The following is a 25,628-nucleotide window of genomic DNA, read 5'->3' as shown; positions in this document are numbered from 1 at the left end:
GGACTCGTAAGAGTCTTCTCCAGCACCACAGTTTGAAAGCATCAATTCTTCGGCGCTCAGCCTTCCTTATAGCCCAGCTCTCACAGCCATATGTTGCTACTGGGAAAACCATAGCTTTGATTATATGAACCTTTGTTGGCAAAGTGATGTCTCTGCTTCTCACTATGCTGTCTAGGTTTGCCATACCTTTCCTCCCAAGGAGCAAGTGTCTTTTAATTTCATGGCTACAGTCACCATCTGCGGTGATCTTGCAGCCCAAGGAAATAAAATCTGTCACTGCTTCCATTTCTTCCCCTTCTATATGCCAGGAAGTGATGGGGCCAGATGCCGTGATCTTAGTTTTTTTAATGTTGAGTTTCAGACCAGCTTTTACACTCTCCACTTTCACCCTCAACAAGAGGCTCTTCCAATCCTCTTCACTTTCTGCCATTAGGGTGGTATCGTCTGCATATCTGAGGTTGTTGATAATTCTCCCGGCAATCTTAATTCTGACCTGTGATTCATCCAACCCGGCGTTTCTCATGATGTACTCTGCATATAAATTAAATAAGCAGGGCATCATCATCATCATTATTATTATTATTATTATTATTACTACGGTAGTTTGAACACTCTTTGGCATTGCCCTTCTTTGGAATTGGAATGTAAACTGACCTTTTCCAGTCTTGTGGCCACTGCTGAGTGTTCCAAATTTGTTGGCATATTGAGTGCAGCACTTTAACAGCATCATCTTTTAGGATTTTAAATAGCTCAGCTGGAATAGCTGAGCTATTTAAATAGCTCAGCTCAGCTCATCTCCGCTAGCTTTGTTGTTAGTAATGCTTCCTAAGGCCCACTTGACTTCACTCTCGAGGATGTCCGGCTCAAGTTCAGTGACCGCACTATCATGGTTATCAGGGACATTAAGATCTTTCCTGTATAGTTCTTCTGTGTATTCTTTCCACCTCTTCTTAATCTCATCTGCTTCTGTTAGGTTCCTGCCTTCTTTGTCCTTTATCATGCCCGTCTGTGCACAAAACGTTCCCTTGAGATCTCCGATTTTCTTGAAAAGATCTCTAGTCTTTCCCATTCTATTGTTTTCCTCAATTTCTTTGCATTGTTCATTTAAGAAGGCCTTCTTGTCTCTCCTTGCTATTCTCTGGAACTCTGCATTCAGTTGGATAGATCTTCCCCTTTCTCCCTTGCTTTTCGCTTCCCTTCTTTCCTCAGCTACTTGTAAAGCCTCATCAGACAGCCACTTGGCTTTCTTGCATTTCTTTTTCTTTGGGATGCATTGAGTTGCTGCCTCCTGAACAATGTGACGGACCTCCGACCATAGTTCCTCAGGCACTCTGTCTATCAGGTCTAATCCCTGAAATCTATTCCTCACCTCCACTGTGTATTCATAAGGGATATGATTTAGGTCATACCTGAATGGTTTAGTGTTTTCCCTACGTTCTTCAATTTAAGCCGAAATTTTGCAAGAAGCAGCTCATGATCTGAGCCACAGTCAGCTCCAGGTCTTGTTTTTACTGACTGTATGGAGCTTCCCCATCTTTGGCTGCAAAATACATAATCAATCTGATTTCGATACTGACCATCTGGTGATGTCCATGTGTAGAGTCGCCTCTTGTGCTGTTGGAAAACAGTGTTTGCTATGATCAGTGTGTTCTCTTGGCAAAACTATATTAGCCTTTGTCCTGCTTCATTTTGTACACCAAGGCCATGCTTGCCTGTTATCCCGGTGATTTCTTGACTTCCTACTTTAGCATTCCAATCCCCTATGATGAAGAGGACATTTTTTTTTGGTGTTAGTTCTAGAAGGTGTTGTAGATCTTCATAGAACTGATCAACCTCAGCTTCTTCGGCCTCAGTGGTTGGGGCATAGACTTGAATTACTGTGATGTTGAATGGTTTGCCTTAGATTCGTACTGAGATCATTCTATTGTTTTTGAGATTGTACCCCAGTACTGCTTTTCCACCCTTTTGCTGACTATGAGTGCTACTCCATTTCTTCTAAGGGATTCTTGCCCACAGTAATAGATACGATGGTCACCTGAATTAAATTCACCCATGCTTGTCCATTTTTGTTTGCTGATTCCCAAGATGTTCAATCTTGCCATCTCATGTTTGACCACCTCCAGCTTACCTTGATTCATTGATCTTACATTCCAGGTTCCTAAACAATATTGTTCTTTATAGCATCGGGCTTTCTTTTCACCACCAGACACATCTACAGCTGAGTGTCCTTTCGGCTTTGGCCCAGCCGCTTCACTCTTTCTGGCGTTCCTTGGAAATTTCCTCTGCTCTTCCCCAGTAGTATATTGGACACCTTCCGACCTGAGGGGCTCATCTTCCGGCGTCATATCTTTTAGCCTTGTGATACGTTCCATGGGGTTTTCTTGGCAAGAATACTGGAGTGGGTTGCCATTTCCTTCTCCAGTGGACCACATTTTGTCGGAACTCTCCGCCATGACCTGTCCGTCTTGGGTGGCCCTGCACGGCATAGCTTATGGCTCCACTGAGTTACGCAAGCCCCTTTGCCACAACAAGGCAGTGATCCATTAAGGGGACTTCCCTTCCTAACAAACACCTATTTTGTAGTCTGCTTCATGTTACACTGAAGTAAGAACACCCATCCCTAAAGCACCTTCTCTTCTACAGCTGCCACTGCTTTCAGCTCCCCCTCTGCCCCTGCATCAGATCCCAAAGGGAAAATAATTTTCTGAGCCCTTATGTACACAGGAATGCATGCCCTAGCTTTTGTTTGTTTCAGGCTCTTGCGCAAGAGCACAAGACCACCTGTCCGATTTTTAGCCAAGAATACCTGTATCCCCCTCTTCTCAAAGTCCTCCACTTTTGTGCTTCCCTTACTAGCAAACACCTTTTATTTTGTAAAGGCTTCTTCACGTTACATTGAAGTAAGCACACCTGCTCCCAAAGCGCCTTCTCCTGCAACCGCCAGCTGCTTTCAGTTCCTCCCACCCCCTTCATTCTTGTAGTGTCCCTCCACTGGTCTCCATTGCTAGCATTCACATATACATACGGGTTACAGAGCAGTGAGCGGAATCACTACATGTACGCAAATATCATGGCAAAGCACAAATCCCAAGGCAGAGCAGTAAAACAGAGGGGAAATTTATGCAAATTTCCTACCAACAGACATTCGCTCCTGCACATTTGCGCAGGACCAAAACGAATATTTTTTTTAAATGTGCAGAAGCATTCAGGTCACTCTATGGTGTCCTTTGTTCTCTATTTTTAGGAGCACAGGGTGGAGGGCACTGAGAAGGAATGAAAGGGGAGGGCAGTGATATTAGTGAGATTGCTCGGCAGTTCTGTAGCCATTCCTGACAACCCATGATAAAGTTGCCCTGCCAGGTTTGCCACCATGGGTATGAACAACACTAAGACAAACCATGGGTTCTGAGGGGGGTGTTGTTCGTGAAAAATAAACTACCCTTCAGAAACCACGGCAAGTTTGCACAACATGACAACCCACCATGGCTGATCAGTTGCCATGTCGTGTGAACCAGGTCACTGTAGCACAATCTGATTTAGATCTTCTTGAGCCACATTCTCTTTCCTTAAAGTATGATTCTATCAGCAACAAGAGATGGGGCGAACATTCGAAACTTGACAACGCTCAACAGTCTGAGCACCCCTGCTAGAATTGTTGAGATCAGGATTTGAGGCAGACACAGTCCACTTTAAGCAGTCCCCCGCCTCGCTTCTGCTTGCATCTGTCAGCTTTTCAAATCCTCCCCGTGTTGCAAACCAGTCTAGAAGATGTCTGGACTGGTTTGCATATGGAACATACGAGCAACTCTCAGGTCACATGCAGGCCTCAGAAGCCCCCTGTGCAGCCTGCTGTGGGTGCCCATTTCCATAACTGCCCCCTCAAATTCCCCCCTCCACACTGCCACCACCATAACTAGAGTGGGGGTGAGGATGCTCAGGAATGACTTTCCTCCCACATCATCATCCCCAGCACAATCGGGCTCCCAAGAGCTGACTGGCCATCTATTGGGAAAACAAGTTAAAAGCGGAAGATAGTGCAGCACCCTGCCTTCTCCATTAAAATTGCACACCTCCCTCTCACCAAGCTGATTGGCAGGGGGAGGTGCAAAGTCCTCGCAGTGCACAGAGAGAGCAGGTTTAAACTACCCCATTCCTGCATGCTCAGACAGAGATGGGTGCACATGAGTGTGTGTGTGCACATGTAGTGCGGCCCTCAATCCACGAAACTATCTGGCTTTTAGAGGCAAAGGATTGCCCAACATATGGACAGGCATCCAATGAGAAAAGGGATGGAGGAAGGGAAAACAGCCCCCCCCATGGGGACCCCCGGGGTATGAGAATTCCCGCAGAAGTAGTGGGCCGCTGCTCTTCAGTAACCATTTCCCCAGAGGTAAATGGCTGCTGAGCCTTTCAAATCAACCCCTATACAAACTGACTGAGACGTCTGGATCAGTTTATATATGAGCAGATTTGAAGGGCTTCGCCTTGGAAAACTGCTGCTGGTGAGGCAAAAGCACCTTCCTTTGCAGGTCCCGCTTAATGGGTGGGCTTCTACCCCTGGAGCAGTTTTCCCAAGAGCATCCCTCTAATTGTGAGGGGGCAATTTTTTGTTGTTGTTGCAAGCATTCATTTTACATACTCACGAAAGCCCTCCAGCTTTGGCTTGAAGGGAATGCTCAAAAACAAAAATCATTTTTGACATGTTCAGGAATCTTTACCAGCAATTGGGTAACTAATCATGATTCATCCCCTTCAGCTAAAAATACTACACTGTTGGATCTAGTCACAGTTACCGTGGACTATGACTACCCGTGGACTATGGGCTGGGTCAGTTTCTGGGTTACACTCCTTAGTTACCTCTAAACTAGGTTCCTGTAATGTGCTTTATTTTGGGTTGCCTTTGAGGGTAGCTTGGAAACACCAATTGATGCAAAATGTGGCCACCAGAATGCTGATGGCAGCCAGAAAATCTGAGTGTATGATACCTTTTTTCCACCAGTTACATTGGTTACCAATTCATTTCTGGAACAATTCAAAGAGCTGGTATTACTTTTAAAGTCTAAGATGGTCTGGGATCAGGTTACCTAAAGGACCAACTTCATCCATACAATCCTGCCCATACACTTAGGACATCATCTGGGGCTCTGCTCATGTGGTATTTTAGCCCTTCAGCTTTAAAAATTGTGAGTACGTTTTTCAATCTTTTCACTGCTTTTATCTGAGTTACTACTTTGGTTTTATTCTGTTTTAAACTTATGATTTTATATAATGTTTTACTATGTTATTGTATTTTATGGTTTTAAGCTTTGTCTTGTAAACCACCCAGAGAGCTTCAGCTAATAAATAAATAAATTATATTATATTATATTAAACTATAATAAATAAGTAAGTAAGTAAGTAAGATAGTTTCCTCAATTTTGATAGTGCTGTTTTGGTATATTTATATGTAGTTCTATCTAACCATTTTGTTGTCTGTAAGCTGCTTTGTGGGGTGTATCTCTGAAATGAGGGATTTGAACGGTTGGAACAAATAAATAAAATGTGTAATGTTGCAGTCAAAACAAATCATTTTAACAATGTCATCCTAAAAGAACTTATGACATAGAACAATAAGTTACCGGCACATGCAGACAAAAATAAAGCCTACCTGCTTTCTTTTTTCAGGAGGAAGAGATGGGTCACCATCCTACAAGAAGGGACAGTTCATGTGTCAATGGGGTAAATAACAGTAATTTAGTTTGCATTAAAGTGTAATTTAGTAGCTCTCTTCAGGTGTTCAAAATTCTAATCATGGAGGGTACATGGGGACAAGCAATCTGGCCCAACCCACTCCACCTCCTAACCTCCCGTGAACCGGAAGATATGAACAGACTGTCATGGCTTCCAATTGTGCGGAGGACTGTAACCATACTCAGCTGAAAGGGGTTAAAGCAGCCGTTCAACCCTTCCCAGTCAATATGGGGAGGCTGAGTGCAGAGAGGCTGGGGCTGGACAGCACTCCCGTCTCCCCTCCACCATTAGAATTTTGAACGCATGAAGAGGACTAGTGAAGCATTCCAATATTGCAATCAATGTGTCATCATCATTTATTTGTATTCTGCTTTTCCCTCCAAAAGGAAACCGAAAGTGGCTGACATCATAGAGAACAAATAGAATAGCAACCAATAAAAATTATCTAACAATAATAATACTACAATAAATCAATAAACAAACTTTCAGTGTATTAAGGTGTTTGGGCTGTAAGTTTTTCAAAGATAGAAGCTGTTCCTATTGGCAACTTAAATAATACTGACTGCATAATTGCTACTTAATAAGCGCAGGACAGGAAGGCCTGGCGTGCTATGGTCCATGGGGTCACGAAGAGTCGGACACGACTGAACGACTGAACAACAACAACAAAAATGAACAAGAACAGCATCATGAATACAGAACTGAAAACATTATGAGGCAAGGTTTAACAATGCTCACTGCATTACAACACAGAAAGGGTTTTTTATTAGCAAACATTAACAGAAAGTTTTCAAGCCAACTACATACGATTAGTTCCCGGTATTTCTTTTTCAGTGATTGGTGCTTTTCCCGTAGTTGATTAGCCATAAGCTTGTACTGGTCCCTTTCCTGTTGACATGTATCCAACTCTTTCGAAAGAATTAGCAGTGCTTCTTTCTTACTTTCTAGCTTCCTTTTACACACCAGATACTGGAAGAAAATCAGAGCAAAACATATGTACATATCATTTAAAAACAAAGCAAAATGAAATCAAAATGTTGCACTATCTAAAAAAATCTACTTTAAGAAGATTAAAGATTTAAGAAGGGGGAAAACATTTAAATTGGTTCAAAGGAACTATGCAGGGGTATACAACCTTTTTGGTGCTGTGAGGACATTTGGCAGTATGAGAAACAGTCCTGGGCACCACCACAAAATGGCTACCATAGGAGGCATGGCAAAGGACAAGTACCTTGCTCAAAAGACTCAGTACAAGGCAGAGGTGGGGTCTGAGCCCAAACACACTAAACAACTGCTTTGAACCTCCAGTTTTCAGCCCCAACAGAAAGCAATTTCACAGCAATCCCAGCTGCAGTAAGAACATGTGTTAATTTAGAAAAACAAGTGGGAGGGGTAAGGCACCTTGGCGAGCACCAAGAAAGGTGTCCAGGGGTTCATTGGTACCTGCAGGCTCTCGTTGCCTACCCGTGGACTATGGGCTGGGTCAGTTTCTGGGTTACACTTAGAACATTTAGGCTGCAACAGTATAGCCACTCATCTAGGAGTAAGCTCCATTGAATTCAATGGGACTTATTTCTGAGTAGACACATTTAGGATTGCTCAGTTAGGCTACAATCCTATGCATACTTATCTGGGAATAACGACTTCATTTTTAATGATATATAGATAATGATTAGTATTACATACAGTTTATTGCTTTTTAGCCAATCCGCACACAAAACAAATAGAATTCTCACATCAACCCAAAAGGGAGACTGAAGTACAAATTATTAATAAAATAACTAACAAGAGCAAGTTAAAAACATTTTAAAATCCTAAAACAATATCTGCCAGAATGTTATTACCATGTTTACGGATTTAGTTTTTTATAACAATGACTTTCACCTCTCCAGGGCTTGACTGACAAACTTAGCAGTCCTATATGATGTATAATGATCTGTTCCAGCTAATAATAATCGAGTTATGCTTGCACCAGAAGTATCCTCAAGCACAGCTAATAGGGGCTCAAGGTATTGCTTCCTCAAATGGATATACAATGGGCATTCTGCTAGAAAGTGTACCACGTCCTCTACCTTGGGGCATCCAGCTGGGCAATCTGCACTCATGCCATGATGGGTCCTATAACGTGCCTTCACCTCCATCAATTGGAGTGAGTTCAGTCTACACCTAGTCATGAGCCATCTCAATTCATGTGAGGTGATGGAAATCAAATACGGGGGAGCCTTCCCGGGAGAGGTCATGATGCTTTTATAGATCTTGTTAGAGCGACTTTCAGCAGCAACAGCCATTGTTGTTTGAATATCAACATCTTGTAACCTCTTTGAAATCTCATCCCTAGCTCTATCATAGCCCCTCGCAAGCAAATATGATGGTGAAAAGTCCAACTCAGAGATAGATGTGGCTATCTTGTCTGCCCATGAGCCCCTTCCCATAGCTTCATATGCTAATAAGACCAAGGGGGAGGCCAGTTGGAACATTATCTTTAACCAGAAGAAAGTGGCAGCTTTTTGGACAAGCATTCCCACTGAGTGACAAGCTGTTTCTAGTCGGACAATGGCCTTAGAAGTGGATCTGGGAACCCCGAGTACTCTGGATAGAAATTTATGCTGCACTGACTCCAATGAAGCAATGTTAGCATGGGTCCAGGCAGGTGCCCCATATAATATTTGGGGAAGTAATTTGCCCTTGTATAGCTCTATTAAAGGGGCCACCATCTTACCACCTGATCCAGCAGCAAGACGAAGAATGGCATTACTAGTTCCATTAGTTGTCAGGGCTATTGCTTTCAAGTGCTCTGACCAAGATCCTGAACTTTGAAATGTCACTCCTAGGTATTTATATTTGTTAACCTGATCAAGCAGGTGGTTATCCAGCTGCCATCAGTATTTTTTCCTCCTTTTGCTAAAGACTAAGATTTTAGTTTTTTCGTAGTTGACCTGAAGGGCTTCTCTCACACAATATAGGCTCTTAAAAGCCTACACATCCCCACCTGGGTATATGACAGGAGAACAGCATCATCTGCATATAATAACACTGAAATATTCCTGTCCTTTAAAAGAGGTGGGAAGAAGTCTGGATTAGATAAGTAGGGGACCATATCATTAAGATATAGATTGAATAAAAGAGGTGCAAGCAAACATCCCTGGCACACTCCTTTGTTAACAATAATGGGGTCTGAAAGATCACCTGAAGACACTCTCACATGCAAGATAGAATTCTCATACAGCCCCTGTATTCTCCTGAGCAATTTATGATCCACATTTAAAAGTGTAAGCTTCTGCCAAAGGCGGGGTCTAGATATAGAATCAAAGGCTGCTCGAAGGTCTACAAATGCAGCAAAAAGTGAGTGATAAGGGGGAGATGTATATTTCCCAGCCAAATATTTTAGTAGAAAACAATGGTGTACTGTAGATCTGCCACATCGGAAGCCTGCTTGTTCTTCAACTAGGAGATTCTCCCTGAGCACCCAATTTTCCAGCTTATCTAAAAGATGTCTTGCATACAACTTACTTATAACATCCAGTAGACTTATAGGGTGTTAATTCTTAGGGTCTGACCGATTGCCTTTTTTATAAATAGGCACTACAATAGCCACTGCCCAATCTTGGGGAAATTTCCCAGTTCTATCAGTAAGTGTAAATAAGGTTGCTAACATTGGGATCCACCAATGAGGATAATCGATCAAGAAATCTGGTGAAATGCCACTCCTTCTGGGGGCCTTTCCGTGCTTCAACTTCTGTATCAGCATAGCTATTTCCTCACAGGTAACTAGGGGCCAACTAGGTGATTCTGGGTCTTCCTCCTGCAATGGGGGAAGACAGGCCATCTCATCATAAAAGAGGGAATGGAAGTGTCGTTCCCATTCATGTGTCGTAATAACAGAGTCAATGGATGGAGTCCCAGAGTATCTTAAGTCTGAAGTAAGGTGCCAAAATCTAGGTCTATCATTTCTTTCGAGTGCTGATGCTAGTTCCACCCACTGCAACCTGGCATGCTCTTGCTTTTTTTCTTTAATTGTATTTTTATATAATTTACGCAGTGCCAAATAGGACTGTGGTAAAGGGACTATACCTCTGTCTCTTAGGAATTTATGTTGTCTTTTAATTTCCTGCTTAAGTTTCCTACAGTCCATGTCAAACCATGGATTGCCCTCTTTTGGCCTCTGGTTCTTTGACTGGCCATTCCAAAATAAGAGAGGTTCGACTGCTGCTATAATCTGGGCATAACATTCTAGTACTACATCCATCTCTTTGGAAGAGGACAGGGTATTCAGCAAGAGTTGTACATTCTCAGAATGCCATAAGCATTCCAAAGCATTTAAATTCACATTTGCCCATTTACGATGGTATGTTGCAACCCTCATGCTTGGGACTGGGAGCCTATTTTCTTGATTTGCCCGGGCATTTTTAAGACATTCTAACTGGACAATCAGTGGTTGGTGATCACTACATGGATATGAATCGATTAGTATTATATTCCACTATAAGTCACAATGCTTAATTTTTGGGATAGCTTTTCTTCACACAACCCTAGGAGAAGACAAGGAGTGCAAGGGTTTAGCACATGAATTTTCAAAGATTTGCTTGCGCAGATCAGCTTCTGCAAATCCTTTTGCCCTGGGCTGCCCCTGTGGATTTCATCCATCCATCCATCCATCCATCCATTTTTTACTCCAAACATTACCTCTCTTCTGATCCTTTACACATAGCCTGCTTAATGCATGGACACTGGGGAGGGTAACACATTGGGAGCAGGGCACCCCACTCCCATGCTTAGTGTATGTGTGGGAGCACATGTGAAGATGGCTTGAACTGGGAGCAAACCTGAGTTTGCAGCTGAGTGCACACTTGACAAAGAGGTGAAGCTAATCCCAACTTTCTCATGTTTTCAAATACAAGTTTGTCACATTCACACGTTAAATTTTTAGGCATACACTTCAAAAGCAAAACAAAAAGTACACACCCAAGATACGTAATGTGTAAAGAGGCCATATATGGTTTCCCACTGTTAGGGAAACTGGCACTGCATAATTTATTTCTGTTCACACTTGTACTATAAATCAAAAGATGCCTTTTGCTTTATTCCGTTTTTGAAGATTTTCCCAGATTGAGTAAGGGGGGGGGGGCTTCTCTGAACCCTAGGTTCCTTATTCCTACTGGGCACAAAAAAACCAAAATTAATACATGGAGTGTTATCCAGAACTAGCAAACACTTCCTTGCAAGCACTCCATGAAGAGAATGAAAAAATAATTCTAAGGAAATGAACTTCCAGGAGGACATCCCCATCTTAGGACTAATTGTATTAATGGCAGAAGCAAAGTTGAATGCCTGCCACAAACTTTCTAGGTTATGATGCCTTGGCACTATCCTCAATAAAGCAACATGATTGTACTACAGCAGCACCTTAAGAATGGCCGTTTCCCCAAGTAAAAAGGCATCTGGAATCCCAACCTTTTAATGAATGAGTAAAACAACTTTGGAACTCGGAACAGTAATGAACTCAGGATAGGAAAAAGAGATATATACTACGGTGGTTAAGAGCCTGTGTTGCAACGTCCTAGTTTCACCTCAGCCACATGCCCAGTACATGGCCTTAGGCAAGTCTCAAGTCTCTCAGCCTCAGTCCTCTGGCCTCAATCCAACATACTGTTAGGGGAGAACACTGCTGCGCTAGTGGAGCTCCACTGCCTTTTCCCATTGGCAGTGGTTGTGCAAGTGCTGGTAGGCTACTTTGTAAACCTAAGATCTGCAAGCATCTGCACAACTGGTTGTGCAAGCAGAACTTCAGCTGGATTCTCCCCTTGTGCATAGTTTGGAACTTGGTTTCCACTAGTGCAGGAGTCTCCAACACAGCAAACACACCCACCAAGGTATTTTCTCCCTCTGCAAGTGAATGGAGTGAAAAAAGCCCCCTGCTGAAAAATGTCAGGTGGAGGGCCAAAGTCTACCCTCCAAGGACCCTTGAGGCGACAGAGTCCTTGGTGAGGGGGTGACCTTGCCCCCCCCTCCAGCTGATTTTTGGTAGGAGGCTTTTTCTCTCCCTATTCTCTCCTTTTCTCTCCCTATGTGTCCATTGGTTTTTAATAGGAAGAGGAAAAGCCCCCCTGCTGAAAAATGGCTGAAGGGGGTGAAGTCAACCTCCCACCAAGGATCCTTGGGGCAACAAGTCCACCCCACTACAGCAGCTAATTTGTGGTGTGGGGAAAAGGGCACTTTTTCAAAATGCCAAATGTGCCCACAGGCCAAAAAAGGTTGGAGAACCCAATGCTAGCCAACATCATTTGCACTAGCAGAACAGCACCACTGGATACAAGCCATTATTTGTAATATGAAGAAGCAAAGTGATCTATCTAATGGGTCAATTCAGAAAATCTTCCAAGCCATGCTTTGGAGGATTAGAAATGAGTTGGGGGCTAGCATGCTTCCCACCTGCAAGATTCTTTTTCAGTTTCCTGTTTAGCCCTAGCCATAATTAGTCCAGATTTGCAAACTACAATCAGTGCTTATCCTCCAAACCAGAGTCAGAAGCCTATTTGAAATCATGCTTTCTGATTTCAGTTTAGAAGGCAAGCACTAACCGTAGTTTTTTCATCTGGATATCACAGCTAACTATGATTTGGGGTAAAGAGGAAACAGAAAGGAAAGTGTAAGACAGGAGAGGGAGCCCATGGCTTGTTCCGAACCTCTAAATCATAGTTTGGAAGATCATCTGAATTGAGCCACTGTATAATGGAAAAAGAAGAACGTTGCCAGAGAACACCATTTTGCCTCTGTTTTAAGTTTCCTCATGGTCACCTTGGCTCAAAAGTCTCAGTTTTGTCTGGAAAGGTTCGCTAGCAAGATCTAGCAAGCTAGGGCAAAATGCACTTGAAGTTTTTCACTGAAACCCTCTACTGGTGTTTTATTTATTATTTTTATTATTATTTATTTAGTACCTTTCTAATCCGTCCGATAACTAATGTTCTTTTGGAATTGTTAATGCCTGATCTCCTTCCATTTCATAGATTTTGCGTGACTTCACAAGAAGTTCTGTAACACACCCACCTAGAGCCTCGATCCCCCTCCTTTTGGCAAGCACGAAAACAACCAACTTTCTTTTGTTCACCTAGAAACCCCCATTCCAGAATCACCTCACTCTTTTGCGAGCTTTGTTTTTAAAACTGTAACTGCCTTAAATTTCCAGAACTTTAAAGGCTGCAGAACGCACCTGGCAAATCATGGATTAATTAACCCAAGATTTGCCACCGTTAAATGTGAAAAGCCCCACAATGTTTTCACTTTTAAATGCAGTGCATTAAACCTCTAAATACTTGCTGCAAATAACCGCTTTTCTAAATTTAAAAAAGACCCATCATTTAATGTAGGTGGCTTTTACTTACGTTATTCATATAACATTTCTATGTATTTTTGCAAAAGTGAATCTTTTGAATGCTTTCATTAAATAGCTTTTAAATGAGTTTCTTTATCACTTTTTTATTTTAATAAAAACGGATATTAAGAGTGGCTCATCTGCTGTTCTCTCATCTAAACCTCCAAAATAATATTTTTTTCATAACATTCTAATGACTTCTATATACTACTAATTTACCAACATAAACAGACTATAATTGCTACTGGACCATCATAAGTAAAGACAGATATAGTACATTACTGCCTGAACTGCCTTACAACCTGCTAACTGCTTTAAACAAAACAGAATGAGAAAGACTGACATTACCGGAAGGTGAAACGCTCTCCTCTACATTAAATGGTCACTATTTGTCCATAGCTATTTTTAGTGACAAATCTGCGTAGATCTCATTAACTCCTGTTCAGAAATGACCTCACAATCTGATGAAGCCAGGACATTTGTTAAGGTTCTGGATTTTTCTCTCTAATAAGTGTAATGCACATTCATGTCATTATAAACTTTATAAATTGGGACTACAGTGCCACTGATCAGCTTTAGCCCATCTTCCTCTAGATATGGATTATTTGTTTTCTTTTGCTTCCTATAGACTTCAATTTTCCTTGGCTTCTTAGTCCATCTCAGCTTCTAATGCCTGCCACTTGGTTCAAAGGAAATAATAATCCTAAGTAGTAAAACAAATGCAGTGCTTTAAAAAAAAATATCAGATTGACTAAGGACTGGCCCATACATGCACTCAACAAATGGCCCTCAATACTCAAAGGTATTGAATTTGTGTTGACATGAGACAATACAAGGATGGGGATGCATGGGGATGGGTGCAGGGGGGAATCAAAGTTGAAGATATGTGTGTTGGAGGGGTGGGTGAATTGGCGTGAGAGCATACGTACCCTCCAGGATAACTTCTTTCCCACACCAGCAGTCCTTTTAAAAACCACAATGGAGATTTACAGTTATTTGTGCTATAGCTAAGAACTAGAATTCAGTGTCTGTCATCTGTAAAACTACCCTTTCCTACCCACCCACCACACATAAGTTCTGTATAACAGAAATGTTCATCTAAAAATGTAATGTCAATGTGACACACATGTGTCATACAGGTATATTCATGAGAAAGACAACAGACATTTGGCAAACCCCGATTTATCGTTGTATAATGTATGAAACAGTATTCAGGAGATGCCTGCAACATACATATACTGTGTAAGCTGAGGGAGTTGTAACTTAGGCTATATTTAATCATTTGGACCATTGGTTCTAATGCTGCAGTCAGTTCGGTGCATATGAAACCTTATGTGGTATTTTCTTAAGAGGCAGCTGCAGTTCTAAGCTTTAAACAAGAACCATTTCTTCAAAGAGCCCATAAAGTTCAATCATCCAGTGCAAAACAAATTTCAAAGCTGATTTCCAGAAGTCTGTTTTATCACAGTGACATCAAGTGCCAGGTCTTTGGACCAGCAGAACAAATAATGCACAGGAATGCAAGTGGTGGAAAGAAACCGGCAGCCTGATCTTATACACACTTATTCTGCATGCATAACTATGCCTGTTAGTTCAACTGAACTTTCTCCCAAGTAACCCTGTGCATACTTATTTAGCAATAAGTCCCATTCAACTCATAGACACTTACTTCTGAGTAAACATGGATAAGGTCTTTATATCCTGATCTTAGAAATGATCATCTTTCAAGTTACAAATGCATACAGACAAAATAAACACCAATAAAAGTGTGCAGTTCCTGCTTTCCATCCTAAATCCTTCTCTTAATTCTTCCTTTTTTCTATGTTCTCAAATAATTCTCACTTGTGTCTTTTTCCAGTTAGAAAAGAAAGAGAAGACAATTCCATATAAGCCAAAGTATGAAATTTATATATATATATATATATATATATATATATATATATATATATATATATAAAAGTAATGGTAGTAAGGTCATAATGTGAAGAGAAAAGTCACTGGAAAAGACCCTGATGCTGGGAAAGATTGAAGGCAAAAGGAGAAGGGGATGGCAGAGGATGAGATGGTTAGATAGCATCACCGATGCAATGAATATGAACTTGAGCACGCTCCGGGAGAGAGCGGAGGACAGGAAGGCCTGGCGTGCTATGGTCCACGGGGTCACGAAGAGTCGGACACGACTTAACGACTGAACAACAACAACAAAGTAAGGTCATAAACTGGATTATGTACTAGTTTTATATATGTATATAATTTAATACTACAAGGGGGACAAGCAAAACTTTGCAGAAGGGAGGCAAAGGGAAATAGATAAGTTCTTGGCTTCTCCCCTCCCACCACCTCATCCAGATGCCAACAATTTCTACCTGGTTACTTTCCAGCCCTCACGCTCAACTTGGGTAACCAAATGTGCAGCTCAGACAGGTATCAATACCAGTTTTGCACAATTTCAAGGTTGAAGACCTTTGGAGTCATTTGACGAGCACCTTATACAAACAAAGCCTAAGGCCACAAGACTTATCATGAGGAACAATGGCTCCATTTAGTAAAAATGTAAATAGTTGTGTGGTGTTGATTTTTTAAATCAAGGTTGTTCCTAATAGCAGCTACACAAGTTGTAGTTTTGCCTCTGCTTGCCAAACACCCTCCTTCCCCAATTATTAATCCAAAAATAATTAAAGTAAGTGCAAAAACTGAGACAAAGTGAGGTTTGGTTAAGACAGCCTTCAAAACAGACACCCCTTTCTGGAACCAGTCATTTTGTAAACCACTTTGTGGATCACTAGCTGACAAGCAGTATGCTTAACCCCACTCCCCACAAAAAAAGAGACAATAAATAAATACCCATTGTGATAGGCACATTTGTTCTGATAAAGAACTAGGTATAGAAGTTATTTCCAGAAGTATCCCTAAAATATCATGGCTGACAGCTACTCCTATAACTTGTGTCTGGAACCTCTATTCAATTCCAAGACACTGAGGCTTAGTCTATACATGTGGCAGAATTCAGAGACAGTAGACTGCAGCTTCAGCAAAGGAGATCGTTACCTTGTCATGGTGCTGGAGCTTGAGCACCTCAATGACGTCATGAGCTAAACCGTGAAGGGACACCCAAGACGGGAAGGTCATGGCAGAGAGGTCAGACTAAATACGATCCCTGGGGAAGGAAACGGCAACCCACCCCAGTATTCTTGCCATGAAAACTAAATGCATCAGTACAACCAGAGATATGTCGGTATACCATCGGAAGATGGGACTCCCAGGTCGGAAGATGGTCAAAATGCTACTGGGGAGGAACAGAGGATAAGTTCAACTAGCCCCAGATGTGATGACGCAGCTAGCTCAAAACCGAAAGGACAGCTAGCAGCCGATGGTGCTAGTGGTGAATGACGAATCCAATGTTCTAAAGATCAACACACCACAGGAACCTGGAATGTAAGATCTATGAGCCAGGGCAAATTGGAGAGCTGTCAAGATTAAATATAGACGTTTTGGGTGTCAGTGAACTGAAATGGATTGGAATGGGCCACTTCACATCAAATGGCCACCAGATCTACTACTGTGGACAAGAGGACCACAGAAGAAATGGAGTAGCCTTCATAATTAATAATAAAGTGGCTAAAGCAGTGCTTGGATACAATCCAAAAAATGACAGAATGATCTCAATTCGAATTCAGGGTAAGCCATTTAACATCACAGTGATCCAAATATACGCCCCAACCACAGATGTTGAAGAAGCAGAAGTAGATCAGTTCTATGAGGATCTGCAGAACCTACTGGATAGTACGCCAAAAAAAGATGTTATTTTCATTACAGGAGACTGGAATGCTAAGGTGGGTAGTCAAACGACACCTGGGATTACAGGCAAGCATGGTCAGGGAGAACAAAATGAAGCAGGACATAGGCTGATAGAATTTTGCCAAGACAACTCACTATGCATAACAAACGCTCTCTTCCAACAACCTAAGAGACGACTTTATACATGGACTTCACCAGACGGTCGACACCGAAATCAGATTGACTACATCCTTTGTAACCAAAGGTGGCAGACGTCTATGCAGTTGGTAAAAACAAGACCTGGAGCTGATTGTAGTTCAGATCACGAACTTCTTATTGCACAATTTAGAATCAGACTAAAGAGAATAGGGAAGACCCACTGATCAGTTAGATATGAGCTCACTAATATTCCTCATGAATATGCAGTGGAGGTGAAGAATAAATTTAAGAGATTAGATTAAGTAGATAGGGTCCCAGAAGAACTATGGACAGAAGTTTGCAACATTGTTCAGGAGGCGGCAACAACAAAAAACGTCCCAAAGAAAAAGAAAACCAAGAAGGCAAGATGGCTGTCTGCTGAGACACTGGAAGCAGCCCAAGAAAGAAGGAAAGCAAAAGGTAACCGTGATAAGGGGAGATATGCCCAATTCAATGCAAAATTCCAGAGGTTAGCCAGAAGAGATAAGGAATTATTTTTAAACAAGCAATGCGTGGAAGCGGAAGAAGATAATAGAATAGGACGGACAAGAGACCTCTTCCAGAAAATTAGAAACATCGGAGGTAAATTCCAGGCAAAAATGGGTATGATCAAAAACAAAGATAGCAAGGACCTAACAGAAGCAGAAGAGATCAAAAAAAGGTGGCAATAATATACGGAAGATCTGTATAGGAAGGATAATAATATCGGGGATAGATGTGACGGTGTGGTCAGTGAGCTAGAGCCAGACATCCTGAAGAGTGAGGTTGAATGGACCTTAAGAAGCATTGCTAATAACAAGGCAGCAGGAGATGACGGTATCCCAGCTGAACTATTTAAAATCTTGCAAGATGATGCTGTCAAGGTGATGCATGCCATATGCCAGCAAATTTGGAAAACACAAGAATGGCCAACAGATTGGAAAAAATCAACCTATATCCCCATATCAAAAAAGGGAAGCACCGAAGAATGTTAAAACTATCGAACAGTGGCACTTATTTCACATGCCAGTAAGGTAATGCTCAAGATCTTGCAAGGTAGACTCCAGCAATTCATGGAACGAGAATTGCCAGATGTACAAGCTGGGTTTCGAAAAGGCAGAGGAACTAGAGACCAAATTGCCAATATCCGCTGGATAATGGAGAAAGCCAGGGAGTTTCAGAAAAACATCTATTTCTGTTTTATTGACTATTCTAAAGCCTTTGATTGTGTGGATCATAACAAATTGTGGCAAGTTCTTGGTGGTATGGGGATACCAAGTCATCTTGTCTGCCTCCTGAGGAATCTGTATAATGACCAAGTAGCCACGGTAAGAACAGACCATGGAACAACGGACCGGTTTAAGATTGAGAAAGGAGTACGGCGGGGTTGTATACTCTCACTCTACCTATTCAACCTGTAGGCAGAACACATCATGCGACGTGCTGGGCTTGATGAAGCCAAGGCTGGAGTTTAAATTGCTGGAAGAAACATTAACCATCTCCGATATGCAGATGATACCACTTTGATGGCTGAAAGCGAGGAGGAGCTGAGGAACCTCATGACGAAGGTGAAAGAAGAAAGTGCAAAAGCTGGGTTGCAGTTAAACCTCAAAAAAACCAAGATTATGGCAACCAGCTTGATTGATAACTGGCAAATAGAGGGAGAAAACGTGGAGGCAGTGACAGACTTTGTCTTTCTAGGCGCAAAGATGACTGCAGACGCTGACTGCAGTCAGGAAATCAGAAGACGTGTGCTTCTTGGGAGGACAGCAATGACAAATCTTGATAAAATAGTGAAGAGCAGAGACATCACACTGACAACAAAGGTCCACATAGTTAAAGCAATGGTATTCCCCCCCGTAGTAACCTATGGCTGCGAGAGCTGGACCATAAGGAAGGCTGAGCGAGGGAAGATAGATGCTTTTGAACTGTGGTGCTGGAGGAAAATTCAGAGAGTGCCTTGGACTGCAAGAAGATCAAACCAGTCCATAGTCCAGGAAAGAAAGCCAGACTGCTCACTTGAGGGAAAGATATTAAAGGCAAAACTGAGGTACTTTGGCCACATCATGAGAAGACAGGATACCCTGGAGAAGATGCTGATGCTAGGGAAAGTGGAAGGCAAAAGGAAGAGGGGCCGACCAAGGGCAAGGTGGATGGATGATATTCTGGAGGTGACGGACTCGACCTTGGGGGAGCTGGGGGTGGCGACGGCCGACAGGAAGCTCTGGCGTGGGCTGGTCCATGAAGTCACGAAGAGTCGGAAGCGACTGACCGAATAAACAACAAGACTGCAGCACTTCAGGCTGCAGGTGAGGGATACCTTTTTGGAATAGTCCCCCGTATTAAACACACACACACACATCCCAAAACTGCTGTGTGAGTTATTTTACCTGCAACCTTTTTTACACAGGTGTCTTAGCCTCCCACCTGGCTTACACACACATAAGGTCCTCTTTCCCACCTCGTCCTTAGAACATGGGAAGCTGCTTTATAGTGAGTCAGACCACTGGTCCATCTAGCCCAGTATTGTCAATTCTGATTGGTAGCAGCTTACCAGAGTTTCAGGGAGGCGTTTTTCCTGCCCTACCTGGATATCCCAGGGATTGAACCTGGGACCTTCTGGGAGGGACGCATGTGCTCTGAGCTATGGCCCCTCCCTACATGGCCCCAGCATGTATAGGCCAGACCTCCCTAAACCGTCACCCAGAAGGTGACATGCTGTTCCTTGAAGCTCTTTTAACGGCAGGACACTAATCGTCAGTGGTTTGAGTAGGGGAAAACGTATCTTGCAAGTGGTATTTAGTCTTGGTCCTAAAGGGTCACCCTTCTCGCTCCACCATGTATATTTAACACCTACACCATCTTTGACCTTAATTAAAGAAATAGATATGAAGCACTATAATGAAAGAAAGCACCTCTAATTATATATGGACGGCAACTCCTGTCAGGTCTAGTCAGCACTGCCAGTGGTGAGGAGAGTTGTGGTCCAACAACATCTGGAGATCCACATATTCCCCATCCCCATTTTAGTCATTATTAAGCACCGCCTCACACCTCCCTTGACAGCATTCTGACAACAGTCTGCCAAGAGAGAAAGGGGAAACATTTAAAGTTTACAGCAATACTACTGTTCCAGCAGTGTATGGAATACACCAGTAGTATGCTGGTACTCCATACGTGACCAGAGCCTCACAGTTTCATCACTGCCAACAACTGTTTGTGCCAGGATTCCCTGTCATTTCTTAGGAAAAACATTATCAGAATAGACAGAACAGGGCATGAGGGATTCTAAAGGCTGTGTAGGGAGTAAGACAGGGTTTGGGAGTAAGTGCCACTGCCTTGCATACTTGAGGGCTCTAGACATGTCAAAAATAATATGACAAGTTGGGAAGTGAAGAGGATGATGGAAGGCTACACCCACTTTCTAAAGTGTCACTGGCCCAAAGTCTGCTTGGAGACTTTTACTCTCTGATTTACACACCCTTTCTGAAATTCATATTAGTTATTATTAATCCATAGCTTTATTAAGCCAACCAAAGGATCACAAAAATGTACAAACTTTCAAGATCTCCAAATCTCTTAGTCAAACAAAATGTCTCAAAGAGTGTGAGGGAGGTGTGAGGGAAGGGAGAGAACAATGGCTTCATGGCGTCTTCATGGTGATTTCAACATCAAGTCAGGCCTCCCCCCGCCGCCCCTGTTCCCCCTCCCCCACACACACAACCTGCTTTTTGTAACATCTTGTCTGATAAAATGATCTTGAGATCTCTTAAGCTTGCACATTTGCTGTGATCTTTTGTTGGCCTAATAAAGGAATTACACTAATACGGATTTTGGAATTTTGCTTATGGCCAATATGACTACCTTTGCTTTTTGTGACACCCTTTTTTATAATCCTTGGAACTGACTATGTGATTTGGTTGTGGATGTAATGACAGTAGGAATCGAAGTGTTCCATGAGTGGGTATACAGATGGAAGGAGTTCTTGGGGACTCCAGCAGAGAATAGAAATCAAGCAAGCCCAGCAGCCATTTTGAGAAATTATAGTATTTGTTTAATACTTCAGTTTCCTCTGACATCATTTTATGAAGTCCGCAGCAGGAAATATTACATTTTTTCCTCTTGGCAGGATTTTTGTCTTTTTAAAAGCTACTGGGAAGGCAAAATTCAGCAGGTGAAGCTCCTATCATGCAGCTAGAAACCTAACTGGGAAGAAAACATAAGCTCATATCCCTACGAAGCGGTGAAGAAAATGCACTCTAAAGCAGGGCTGGGCAACTTCTGGCCCTCCAGATGTTTTGGTCTACAATTTCAATCAGCCTTAGTCAGCACAATGGTTGCAATCCAACAACATCTGGAGTGCCACACATCGCCCACCTGTGGTCTAGATGATTTGGCAAGAGCCAAAGGGCCAAACTAGACTTCAGATTGATTGACTGATTGATTGACTGATTGATTGACTGATTGATAACATTTATATCCTGTCCTATATCATTAAGATCTCAGGGGGGAGTACAGATAAAATCAATTTAAACAGTATAAAACACTAAATAATTTAAATTGCTAAAAACATATTAAACCATGGACAAGCCAATACCAATTAAAATCTAAAACAATATAACAGTTAAAACAATGTGCTACTTTAGGGAATGCATTTAGCCCCCAAAGGCTTTGGTAAAAAGCCATGTTTTTTACTTGGCGCTAAAATGAGACCAATGTCTGCGCCAATTGGGACTCCAAGGGGAGGGCATTCCACAACCGGGGTGCCGCAGCAGAGAAGGCCCTTCTCTGCTGTTTACGAAGGTTAACATAAACATTAGAAAAAACCAGTAGTGGGTCCACAGGAGGTGGAAAGGCAGAGTTTAATCCTTCTCCAACCTGCTGTGATTACCATGACAACTGCCCCTGAAGCTGCTATTTGCATCAAGAGGGAAGCTTCCACTGGCACCAATGAGGGCTTCCCTTCCTATGAAAATAGCAAGTTCAGTGGGAAGATTTTCGTCAGGACCAAAGCAGGTGGGGAAATTGTTAAATTCTCTCTCTCCACCTCCTGTGGTCCCACTGCTGCTCTACCCTACTCCCTTCAGCTGCTATTTACATTTAAAAAAAAAACCTGCACATTAATTGCATTCACACAATTAATATCAAGCCTAGTTTGGCTCAGTATTGCCTGTGTCTCCTGAGGGTGAGACTCGGAATGCAAAGCTGGGTGGGATCTGATCTGGAAACAGCTATCCATGCCTTGGTTACAGCATGGTTAGACTATTGCAATGCAGTCTACATGGGGCTACCTGGAAGAACATCTAGAAGCTTCAATGGGTGCAAAACGTGGCAGCTAGGCTGCTAGCTGGTGAACAGTATCATGATTACATTAACCCACTACCAAAAGATCTGACCTGGCTGCCAATTGTTTTCTGGATTCAATTAAAAATGTTGGTTCTAAAGCTCGAAGGGCACAATCCTATGCGTGCTTAGACAGAAAAAAAAGTTCTACAACTACTTTTCTGTCTAAACATGCATAGAATTGCACCCTAAATGGCGTAGGGCCTGGCTATCTGAGGGACCTCACAACTCTGTAAACCGCCTTGGTTGGTTTACAATAAATAAATAAATAAATAAATGGGAGGTGTCAATAGTGTACAACAGGGGACATCACCTGACAGCTAATAGGTGAAGAATGACAGCAAAAACAGTGGAGCCACCCAGGATCATGGTCAGGGATGACGTAAAACATTTTGCTGGCTGAGGCAAAGGTCGAGATGGCACCCCCTCCTATTCCATGTACAACTGCTAAATGGACTGGGAGCTGAATCGTTCTTCAACAGGGGCAACGGGACAGCATTTTCCACCATATCTGAAGGCAGCAGGCTAGCTTAGGGGACACAGGGCATGTTGCATGGCCCACAGCTCTTTCCTCCAGCACCTTACTGCCATCTCCCACCATCTGCCGCCTGAGGCGGCTGCCTCACTGCCTAATGGTAGGGCTGGCCCTGATCATGGTGGAAGGCCACCACCAGCCTACACGTACGCAGTTGAATATCTATGTGTTTTTGCAGGTAGACCATTCAGACATTCAGCAGGTAGCCCTTTCATTCACTTGCTAAGTTTACTTCAGATCAAATCCCAAGTTCTGGCAACCCTCACAAGAGAAGTATTGGGAATCCCCGCCTCACAAGATCATTTCCTAAGGGAAAAGGAAACTTCTTTGGTCGGTAAATGTTTGAGCCAGAGGACCGTACAACGGCACATAAATTTACAGCCTCAAATGTTTAATAAGCGATACATAGTCAACAGGTGCCAGTCCTCTTCCAACTATGTGTGTGCACAGATATAATTAATTTCGGAGGGGCAGCTCTGTCTGCGGCAATGAATCCTGCAAAGCTTACGTCTTGCGGCACCTCAAAAGCCTAACAGGGAGGCCTCGGGCACAATGCTATGCATCTTTAGACAGAAAAAAGATGCATAGAATTGTGCCCTTGTTGCGGCAAGAGGTTTGACGGGCCAGAGAGAGCCCAATGGATCAATCTGCAACCCTGCGCACGCTTTCTTGGGAGGAAATCTCCGAGAACTCGCCGATGACGTACTTCCATGTAAACACTGCGCAGAACAGGAGTGAGCTGTGGACCCGCTTGCGTTCAAGCAGCCCAGTCGCTCCATGCTAGAACGCAGGTCGATTGACCCAGCAGGCTGGTTCCTCCGGGAAACGTCAGCATCCCCTGCAAGGTCGGGGGGGGGGGGCGGGGACACCCGGATGCCGGTGGCCCAGAGGCTGGCTGGAGAAAGCCATCCCCAGCACCCCCACCCCAATGCCTTCGGACAGGCAGCGTGGTCTGGAAGCCCAGCCTGCAGGGCTCCCGGCAACCTCCCTCGGGGGCTAGGCAGGCGTTCCTGACGCGGAGGAGGGGGCTGCCGCGTCCTGCTTCTTGGAGGGGATGGCGGGAAAAGGCCGCTCCGCCTCCCAGCCCGGGGCCTTTTCCTCTCACCTCGCTCACCAGTCCCTGCCAGTCGCTCTCGGTGCGCTTGGGATTCATGGTGGCGGCTGCCCCGGGTGGCCTCAGCTCCCGGCAAGAGCCGAGCCTCCCAGCGCTGCCGCCGCCGCCGCCGCCGCCGCTCCTCCTCCTCCGGTTGCTTTTGCGCGACGTGGGCTTCGCAGGAGAGCAGCCTGCCGCCGAGCTGGCGTGGAGGCGGGGCCCCAGCCGGGGCCTCGCCCGTCACCTGCCGCTGCTCCAGGGCCGGCCGGCCGTGCCACCGGAATGCCCCCGCTTGCCCGCGCTTGGAAAGAAGCGCTTTGTGGCCCTCTGGCCAGGCGTCGGTTCGGAGCCTAGAGCAGCCTTCGCCAACGCAGCGACCTCCGGAGGGCTGCCGCTGGTGGGGATTGCTGCTCAACGCATCTGAAGGCTGCCAGGTGGGGAAAGCTGCCCAAGACCGTTGCCATCGCTTGTAATGTAAACATAGGTCAAAGGGCCCCTGAGCATGTGAAAAAAAAAGCCTTTTCCCTACAGGGCTTGAGACCGCAGTATCTGACAGAACGCCTCTCCCGGCATGAACTGACCCGTATACTATGCTCTACATCTAAGACCCTCCTCTGGGAGCCTCCTCCGAGGGAGGCTGGGAGGGTGGCAACAAGGGAGAGGGCCTTTTCGGGGGTGGTTCCCCATTTGTGGAATAATCTCCTTGACGAGGCGTGTGTGTTATTTGTTTTAATACTCACTTAAAAAAAATTAATACCATTTTAAATATTTGTATATCACCGTTAACATATTCTATGACAAGAATGTATAAGACAATAGTAGATCTAGTGACAAAACTGTGTATAGGGAAAACATTTAAAATGGACTTTGAAAGATCCACTGAAACTAATGGAACTGGATTATTATTCATTCATTAAAATATTTCATGCTGGCTGGGGGATGCTGGGAGTTGTAGGACTTTTTTCTGTCTAAACATGCATAGGATTGCGCCCTTAATTTCTTTAAAAAAAATAAATTTGTCTTTCTGCTCTAAAATGCATGTGAAGGTGGCTAACAAAACTTAACCAAAAAAATCGCAATAAAGTGTAACAGAACAACAAAAACAAGCATCAAAAATAGCAACATCAACATATCAGCACATTGGGCAGCTACATGTTCTCATAAACGAGCCCATGGCTTTCTTCACCTGGTGGCTAAAGATGTGTGTGGGGGGGGTCTGCAGTGTCTACCAGGGCAAGGAATTCTACCGAGATGCCCCTAACCTGTGAAGGCAATGACTGGACCTCAGATGGTGGTGGGCCATGAAACAGGACCTTCTCTAACAATTTAACCATACAGGTAGATTCATATGGTAGGAAAATAAGGCAAGAGTGTTTCCAGGTGGAAGCACTACCAGTTTAAAAAAAAACATTGTGAAGCTTTTCCAGTTTCTTTTGTGGAAAGAAAAAAGAAAGAAGCAATGGGAAAACATGGGAAGGTTATAAATGGAAGATGACTTTGGACTCTGTAAAATTCTGTGAATGTGGCAGGATGGCGGCATCGTAAAGGCTGTGCCTAGAAGCACACAATTGGCAGCAACACTTTGTTCTCTCTTCCCTTTTTTG

The 25,628-nt window shown here is 43.5% G+C and overlaps 1 protein-coding gene across 3 annotated transcripts in view; it reads right to left on the bottom strand.

Moving 5' to 3' along the window:
- Positions 1-24,176, bottom strand: part of CCDC149 (coiled-coil domain containing 149) — a 94,347-nt gene extending 70,171 nt beyond the window's left edge. For all 3 annotated transcript variants that reach the window (XM_084857010.1, XM_084857012.1, XM_084857013.1), the window contains exons 1-3: positions 24,037-24,176; positions 6,538-6,699; positions 5,648-5,686 (exon numbers count right to left, since the gene is read on the bottom strand). In XM_084857010.1, the coding sequence (XP_084713136.1) occupies positions 5,648-5,686; positions 6,538-6,699; positions 24,037-24,084 (249 nt within the window). In that variant the 5' untranslated portion in view covers positions 24,085-24,176. The remainder of the gene's footprint in view (positions 1-5,647; positions 5,687-6,537; positions 6,700-24,036) is intronic.
- Positions 24,177-25,628: the final 1,452 nt, after the last annotated feature.

Source organism: Heloderma suspectum, chromosome 5 (genome assembly GCF_057233095.1).
Source record: "Heloderma suspectum isolate Gila_16-S chromosome 5, 16-S_ref, whole genome shotgun sequence".
NCBI classification, from domain to species: domain Eukaryota; kingdom Metazoa; phylum Chordata; class Lepidosauria; order Squamata; family Helodermatidae; genus Heloderma; species Heloderma suspectum.
The sequence above is the reverse complement of the archived record's forward strand: the minus strand, read 5'-3'. Positions and strand labels throughout refer to the sequence as shown.